At 48.4% G+C, this 9,173-nt stretch overlaps 1 protein-coding gene across 1 annotated transcript in view; it reads left to right on the top strand.

The window, feature by feature from the left end:
• The first annotated feature begins 1,496 nt into the window (after window positions 1-1,496).
• The window catches only part of LPCAT3 (lysophosphatidylcholine acyltransferase 3), a 36,643-nt gene continuing 28,966 nt past the window's right edge, over window positions 1,497-9,173 (top strand). Inside the window, exon 1 of the mRNA XM_080914694.1 lies at window positions 1,497-1,721. Within this exon, the coding sequence (XP_080770820.1) occupies window positions 1,571-1,721 (151 nt within the window). The 5' untranslated portion in view covers window positions 1,497-1,570. The remainder of the gene's footprint in view (window positions 1,722-9,173) is intronic.

Raw genomic sequence — 9,173 nt, 5'->3', positions numbered from 1 at the left:
TCCCAGCACCCATCTCACGCAGTTCACAACTGCCTTTTTTTACACCAGACTCTGGGGAGAGGAAATCTCCATCTACACACCACCCACAGAGGCACAACCCCATAATTAAAAATAACTTTAAATTAAAATTTAACTAATTAAAATAATTGCAGGCCAGAGAGATGGCTCAGCACGTAACAGCCCTTGCCACCAAGCCAGCCAGCCTTAGTTCGGTCCCCCGGGACCCACATGGCAAAAGACGGAATGGACTCCTGCATCCTCTGACCTTCATATGTGTTCTATAGCAAAAACTAGCCCTTCCCCCAACATACACGTATGCAAATGTAAAAACATGCTTTTAAGTAAAAATAAAAGTTAAGGACATACGAGAAGGCAGGAGACGTAGCTCAGTACTTCCTTAGCACGTGTAAAACCTGGGTTTAATTCCCCAGTTAAAAAAAAAGAGGGGGGGTGTTGCTGGAAAAAAAGTATAAAATCCTATAAAAGTGTGGCTCATAGCTGAATTCATTATAACAAGAACTTGTGAATCCCTTCGTTACACACCCCCATAGGCTGTCAAACTGTGACCACCCTGGGGTCACCCGTGGGAAGCGAGACTGCAAAGGAGAAAAGGACTCATACTTTGCTTCCTTCGTACCTCTAGCGTTTGAACTTTCATCAGGAACATACATTACTTAAGCCGTGACAAAACCAGCTTAATTGTTAATTAAAACGGCAAGTGTTAAATAGGCTCTTTTTAATATAAATAGGCATATCCTAATTTCGTTGCCTCTGGAGAGAAGGGCGCGTTTAACTATAGAAAGGGAACTCTGTATAAGGACTAGGGTTGTAGCTCCGGCGGGAAAGCGTGCACGAGGACCGGGTTCGAGCCCCAGTACTTGAACAACCGAAATGGGACTCATAAGGGGAAGGGCTACGTAGCATTAAAGGGTCAAATAGTGTATTTGGGCCCCTGGGCTCCCGCCAGACCCCTTGGGAAATGCAGGTCCCTCCCCCCGAGGAGGCACCGTTAGGGGGCGCCCGCGGGGCGGTAGCAGTCATTCGCGCCGCTCCGTTACATGCCCCAGTAACCCCAGCGCCGGCGACCGAGAGTAACCTCGCGGTCTGGTGACGCCCCCGCGCCCCTCCCGCCCCAACTCTCGCCTGCTCCTGTCTCAACCAATGGGAAGGCAGCGTGCAAGCCGGCCGGACACCCGGCCGACCCACTCCTTCCCGGAGCCGTCCGGACCGAGTTGTACTGTCACCTCGCCTCGCGCTCCCGCCTGCTCCAATAGCAGCTGGGTCGGGATCGCAAGCCCCGCCCTGCCAGCCCGGCCCGTTTCCCTTCCTCACGGGAGTCACCTTTGCCTTACAAACGCTCGGCCCCGCCCTCTTCCTACCTTGCTGCGCTCGACCCCGCCCCCCGGCTGGCTCGACCAATAATCGGGTGGGTCTAAAGGCTCTGGGCGGGCCCGCAGCCAATGCGCACGCCGTGGGCGGGCCCCCGGCCGGAATTGGGGGTGAAGCCACCGCGTTCTGCCCACATTCGGGGCGCAGAGCTGGGGGTCCCCGGGGGGCACCCGCAGTTAAGATGGCGTCTACAGCGGACGGGGACGTGGGAGAGACGCTGGAGCAGATGCGGGGGCTGTGGCCGGGTGTCGAGGAGCTGAGCCTTAACAAGTTGGCGACGTCCCTGGGCGCGTCGGAACAGGCGCTGCGGCTCATCTTCTCCATCTTCCTGGGTAAGGACCCTCCTGCTTGCCTCTGCCCCCTCGTGGAGTCCCAGGGAAATAGGCAGGATGGGAACTGGGGACAAGACCTGCCTATCTGCCCCAACCACCCAGGAGGGCTTCGGGGTGCGGGTGTAGCTCCTCAAACGCGCCAGCCACCTATCGAAGGGAAGACAAGTCTTGTCTGGAGTCTGGGGACCCGTACCCTCTCAACCTCTTACCATTCCCTTTGGCTCATGCTGTGCCCTTTGGCTCCTCTGTCACCACCCGCCTTGTCATCGATATGTCGGACTGTATCCTCGCGACGTATGTCTATCTGTGGCTCTGGAGAGTTTGACTCTGCCCATGAGTACTGCTTATCTGTTATTAACAGCCCCCATCATGCGCATAGGCCCTCGAACTTAGGATATTTTAGCCCCGCTGGCCTCCTCGGTCTTCTATTTTGTGCATTGCCAACGTTTAGTGTACTTTCATCTCTTTTCTGTTCTCTTTCTAGTATTTTCTTATACCATATTGCTTTTCCCCTTAGCCGCCCACCTGTCATTTACCCTGGACTACGTTCTTATGCTGGGCTTAGGGAAACAGCACTATTTGACAACCTTCAAAACTCCATGCTTGTTCCAAGTGACTGTAATTCATATGGTTCAAAGGATGTGATGTACCTGAGCTTATGTCGCAATAAGCTGTATTACATACTATATATGTATTTTATAGGCTTTTTAAAAACTACATTCTTCGAGGTTTTTTTTTTGAAGCTTGAGGCATGGTATGATGGGAAAAAGTGTGGACTTTGAAGTTGAAGGAGTCCAACCCACCCTTGTCGCTACTCACAAACAACAGGACCCCCAAGCAAACCATTTAACCACTTAACCACTCTGTGTCTAATTTTCTTACGAAATGAAGACAGACGTGCCTAGCATAGCCTCGCTGTAAAGTCCGGTAAGAATTCATAGGTCAAGATCAGAGATGATAGACCCAATTCGGTAGATTTTTAAAGTCGTTGGAACTTTTGGGGAAGGCTGTATAATTTTAACTTGAGAGTGGGGATCAAGAAAGTCTGCGAGGCGTGAGTAGAGGGTTAACATCAGCACTGTAGGAAGTTTGAGATAAACGGAGTGTGGTGTGCTGCTCAGACCCTGGGACTAAGGCAAGAGAATTGTGAATTTGAGCCTGGGCTAATGGTTTCAGACTTTTTTTTTTTTTTTTTTTTTTTTTTTTTTTTTTTTTTAAGTCTGAGACCTTTTTTAAGGCTGGGAAGGGGTTTAAATTCCAGAAAGAAATTTGGAACTTATCCAAGAGTCAGTAGAGACATTGACTCATATATATCCCCAGAGGGTGTGAATCCAATCTACATGAAGGCTGGAGCTTTAATTCATATTTAAACAACCTTGGCTAGTATCGTTGTTATATCATACCAAGGTGGTCTTCCTTTCCCCCCCATGAAATTTTCCTCTTCCTTGGTAGGATCCTAAGATTCCATAGGTGTAGGGATCTTAAGTTCTGTGGTTTGCTCACTCAAACACCACCCACATTTATCAGCATCTCACATCTCTGGGTTTATGTACCACCGCCACTTTGGGCTTGTGACTCTTTGAACCTTGCTTTTGACCCAGTTTGTTGGCGTTGGCATTGGCAATTAAGAACGTTTACTGTTCGTTAGGTAGCAGGGCCTCTGCTGCTTTCTCATCCGTGTCCTGGAAGTCTAAGCAATACACTGGCAGGTCAGCCTGTTGAGTGGAAGTAAGGTTGGAATTAGGAATTGTCCTTTATGTGCTGACTTCAAATACCGCCTGGCGCTGCTGCTGCGAGCTGTCACAAAACTAAGCTTGACTAGGGAATCATCTTCCCTATGTCCCACCCCCTCCTTTCATCCTCTGCCACTGCGACACTTAATCAGAGTAATAAGTACCTGGAGCAGCCTCTGGCCTATCCACTCCATCATTCCATGACCTCCCACCCCATCACACGTACGCTGCCTCCTCTGGTCCTTTGTAGGACTTATCATTTCAGATCAGTTCTGGGCTTTTTGGTTTGTTTGTTTGTTTTCCCTTCCCAGTACTGGGAGTTAAACCCTGGACCTACCTCATGCTAGGTGAGCCCTGTACCACGGCACTACATTCCTAACCCAATTATGTGTCCATATAGGATGCTGTTTCTAGGTATGTGTAAATACAGACTAATTCGGTTGGCCCGACATGAAAGTACACTTTGCTGGTAAATACACTTTGCTTGCAGTGGTATTAATTAGCCTGCAGCTCCAGCCCTTGGGAGTGGAGGCAGGGGCAGCGTGACTTCAAGGTCATCCTTTTCTGCAAAGCGCCCGTGAGCCCAACCTGGACTGCCCAGTACCTGCCTCAAAGAACCAAAGGGAAACAAACAAAATTAGAGCTAGAGAGGTAGCTCAGAGGTTAAGAGTGCTTCCAGAGGATGCACGTTCAGTCCCCGGCACCCACGTCATGGGGCTCACAACTTGCCTGTAACTCCAGGTGTAGGGGATCCGGTACATCTGGCCTCTGCCAGCGCTTGCTCTCATCTGCACAAACACACGAGTACACGGAATTAAAAGTAATAAAAGATAAGGTGCTGCCCGGTGTGGGGGGGCACCCACCTATAAGCCCAGCACTCAGGCAGAGGCAGGGGCGATCTCTGACTTTGGGGCCAGCCTGGTCTACAGTGTGAGCTCTAGGACTGCCAAGGCTACACTAAGAAAACCTGTCTCTAAAAGAGCAAAAGTGAAAGAAAGAAAAACAGTGATAAGGGGCTGGGAACTGAAGTCCAGCCCAGTTGTCTGCTTCCTCCCCTTTAGCTCCTTGGGTTGAAGAGTATTGAACACTGACTTGCTGATCTCCTTGCTAAAGACCCACGCACAATAAGGGGTCTTTGCATAGAGTATAAATGGATCAGAGACACGGTTAGAAACACACCGTTGGCCCTTACCGTCCTACTTTTCATACCGTTTATGCCCTACATTGAACTCATGACCTATTAATGAGTTACAGAAAACAATCTGGAAAGTCGTAATTCAGAGGTTACCATTTGAGAGCGGAAGGTAGGGAGCGCTGGGAATTGAACCAGGGTTTCACACGTGAAGTAAGCACTCTGTCACAGGGCCACATTCCCCAGCTTGTTTTTAGACAGGGAACCCTGGCTGCCCTGAAACTCAGTAGGTAGACCAGGCAGTCCCCGAACTGCCTGAGTCCAATTCCAAGTGCTGGGATTAAAAGTGTCTGTCGTCACTACGCAGTTCACCATCTTTAATATTTAGTACCTAAATTATGGGGAGTGCTGTGTCGGAGTACTTCCAACAGCCAGAGACCGATTGTTGATGTAGACATTTGTGTTAAGTGTGATTGTGAGGATGGTAAAGATAAATTTTGCTGTGAGCCCTGGTGCTGACAAATGCTCCTGGGAAACACCCCCCCCCCCATAACAACTTGGGTTTTATCGTTTCTTAACATAATTTACAGCATGAATTCTTTATAAAATCAACAAGGTATACCCGTCATGGACAAGGACAAGCAGTGTTCTTGATGTCACTAGGACAGGAGCAGTGAGACCAGTATTGTAATAAAGCCGAGCGCTCAGACATGACGGTCTGTCTAATAAAGCTGAGCACTCGGACAATTCAGGCTGTCATTTGTGGTAGGGAACTCGAGTGACATCAGCGTGCTGACCCCAGTAAAAGGCAGAAACCCAAATGGCTGTTAAGAAGTCCCAAGCATTATGAGATTTAAAGATGGAGCATTTCATACATAATGCACTTTGGAACCAGAGTAAGCTTCCTTCTTGAGGCTCAGATGGTAAAGCTTAGGAAGGACGTGAGCACTTAGGAGCCTGATGCAGGAGGATCACCACTAATTCAGTTAGCTACTGAATGAGGCTATCTCACCAAAACAGTGGGGAATAGTGTGCCTGGATCTGAAGCCGGGCTGATAAAGTGCAAAGCCGACTTAAAGAGAGCGAGGGGAACGGGTAGGAACCTGGATCCGAGTCCATATGACGTGGAGGCAAGGAGGACCCATTGAGGGGAGAACCAGCTCTGAGACTTGGGGAATGCAGAATCGTTTGAAGGGTGGATTCTGAAAGTACAAAGCTGGTGGAAGTCAGAGACTCCACCTTGTCTCCTCCCGGTCACTCACTGCCCACACCCAGTCACCATTTCCCATCCGTGCGACAACAAATTGTGTCTCCAAAGCTTCTTCCTCTCCCAAAGCAGCCTACGTCTTCCGATACTTTGCGTCTCCTGTCCAGCACCTGGCTGCTGAGCCCTCGCCTGCAGCTCCAGCCTTGTTTCAAATAAGTGTGCAGCCTCGAGCCACATGGCCTTTCTTCCTTCCTCAGGGAAGGCTAGAAGCCCTTCCTGCCCCTGAGCCTTTGTGCACACTGACCCTACTGCCCAGGATGCTTTTTGCTCGGTCACTTGACACACCAATCCACCTTTTGGGTCTCTCATCAGATTGTTGCTTCCTGTGAGCATCATTTCCTGACTCCGTCTGAAATCACATCTCTTGTTACTCTTAGGCTGAATGAAATCCTCTAACCATATATTACATCTAGTTCACCAATGTGTGCCCAGAGTTCATAGCACTTGACTCTGTGAAAAACTCGATGGTTAAATGAATGTATGAATGAATGATTTGGCAAAATGAAAGTAACTCCCCTTCAAAGAAGACAGGCTGTAGTGGTGTACACCTGTAATTCTAGCATTCAAAGCAATCCTGAGTTCAAGGCCAGCCTGGACCCTAAACAAAGAGCTGGGTATGTACCTCGGTACTACAACAGTTCCTGCTTAAGGTGCTCAGGTGTTCAGTTCCACCCTCAACACAGCAGGGCGGACAAGAGAGTGACACCAGGACCCAGCGTCCATCTTCTGCCTAGATAGCCACACACAGAGATACAGAAAGGAAGTCGGGGACTGTTCGGTGCTGCATTGTGATCTAGTTTGCTTTAAGGTCCAAGGAAATTTTACGACCTGAGCTTACAGTCGGGTTTAGGTAGGGCTCGGGTTGTGACTCAGTTGATATGAGCCTTAGGTTTGATCTCCAGAGATGGTTGTCTACACTGTAGTCCTAGCACCCAGGAGGTGGAGGAAGGCAACTCAGGACGGGCCTCAGCTACCAGGCAAGTTTGAGTCCAGCCTGTGCTACGTAAGAGCCAGGTAGAAGAGGGATTAGGAGTAAGTTTGGTCTCATAATTGAATCAGATAGGAAATGAAATGCTGTGAAAACTCTTATAGAAAGGAATCTAATCCCTTAGGTCAATCTCGGTACCCCTTACTAATAACAGAAGTAACCGCCACTGTTTTCCTCTTTGGTTCTGGCGAGATGGTGTCCTCTGTAGCCTAGGTTGCCCTTGGTCCTTCTACCTCTATCTTCCCAGTACTAGGATTACGGGTGGACAACACTCTGGGCTTTGTAGCTGCTTTGTACTGGACATTGCCCCAAATGGTCCTCAGGCGATTCTCTGAAGCCTTCCAGTTCTCAGCAGATGATTGCAGAACTGTTGTAATTTCCCCTGAGCAGTTTCAAACAGAGACTAGAAAAGCTAAGTTACTTAAGATCTCCATCCACCCTTATCTACCAGTCTGAGCTCGTGGCCATAGGGGATTGAGGGCAGCCTTGTAGAGCTGCAAAGTACAAATGTCTTCCATAATCCTTCCTGTCAACTCGGTGGTTAACCAAAGTGTAATCAGCACACGGATACCTCAGTATCCGAAGTCAGAGTTGGCCAAATGGAGCAGATGGCCGCTCTGCCTACCACAGGGTCCTGTGGGCGTGGGCGTGGCCGTAGATTGCTGGCCTGGTTGCTCAAAAATTGCTGTTAGGAGTAGGAATTCTTTCTGTGGAGGTTTGGGATTGGTATCACTAATGTTAGTAACTTTTACAATAAAAATCAAACCAGGCCCATGAGTTAGCTCCCTTGTGGACCAGAGTCACAGCTAGCTAGCCCTTCAGGGAAAAGGCCGTTCGTTGTTCAGTGCAGTCTTTCTTGGCATAGCATTGAAGTCACAACATCAAAGATAACTAAATGGAACTTAAAATTGAATCATATTAACTAAACAACTGGGATTTATGACTATGTCCCACACTATAAAATAGGGACATCTCCTGAGTGACTTTCATGGGCCTTTCCAATTCTAAGTCTAGGAATATTCCATTATGCCTGTGTTCTTGAACTTTATACTAATTCATAGCCACAGATTTTTCACATCATCTGAAGTTTCTGGTTTGAGATTTGTCTGTCAGTGGTCCATGGTGACCTTGATCTCCTGATCTTCCAGCCTCCACTTCCCAAGTGTTGGGAATGCTGGTGTGTGCTACACTCAGACCCTGGACTTGCTGATGATATCACGGGATGATTAGATGTTCCACCCTATCTTGGGCCAGCCTAGAACCCACCTACAGCCCAGGCTGATATCAAACTCTTAAGGATCCACCCTTCTCAGCCACCTGTCACACCCAACTTGCCACTTGCTTTCTGTTTTGTTTGAAACCAACCTTGCCCAATAGACATGAGATTATATGCACATCGGCCTCCAGAGCATCTGGCATCACAGGCCTGCACCACCAGAACCAGTTGAGTCATCTGCCAACCGTTCTTTGAGAATAGGTCTTGTCTTCAGCCCAAGATGGCTGTGGACTCACTCTTCCTCAGCCTCAGGGTGCTGGGATTCCAGTCTTAGCACACCCTGCCTTGATCACCGTTCACAGCCCTTCAGGTTACACTGGCTGCCCTAGAGCTTGGGACTGTTGAAACCTTTCATCGTCTATTTTGTTGTACTTGACGTCTGCGAGGTCTCCAACTTTGGCAAAGCAACTCTCTTGGATTCTTTATGGCTTAGTGTCTCCTACTGGCTGGCTAGAGTGTCTTGGCCATTCTTTGTTAAAGACCATGATGATAAGTGGTGTAACCCTTATCACCACCAGAGCTTCAAACCAGACTGTCAGCTATAGAGCTTCCTCATAACTGGATTGGACCGATGTTGCCAGTTTTGCTTTTTGTATCAACTCAGCCACCTTGAGCAGTGTAGCATTTCTACATGTTTGTCTGTTTGTCTGAGGCAGAGTCTCTCTGTAGTCCAGGCTGGCCTGGAACTCATGGCCTATAGGTTTGCCTTGAACTCGGAGCAAGCCTTGTCGTTCTTCAGATTTCGGATTATTCAGTCACTCAACTCATAACTTAACCGATGTCACATTTATTGATGCAATTACGAAGCTGACTTGTGGCTGTAACAAGAATTAGATCCCAGATGCATTGCCAGGGAAAGCAGTTCTGTGTTTGTTCTCATGTCTAAAGGTTTTACATTGTATGTGTATCTGTGTGTGTGGTCTGTCTGAGTCTGTATTTCCAGCACTCAAGAAATTAAAGACCAGGATGTTTAAGGTCCAGGAGTTCTCTGGGTGAAACTCAAGTAGCTCCTTGGAGAACATGAAAGTTCATGTGTTTGCTGTTGTTTTGAGACAG

The sequence above is a fragment of the Micromys minutus genome, assembly GCF_963924665.1.
Source record: "Micromys minutus genome assembly, chromosome: 3".
NCBI classification, from domain to species: Eukaryota; Metazoa; Chordata; class Mammalia; order Rodentia; family Muridae; genus Micromys; species Micromys minutus.
The sequence above is the reverse complement of the archived record's forward strand: the minus strand, read 5'-3'. Positions and strand labels throughout refer to the sequence as shown.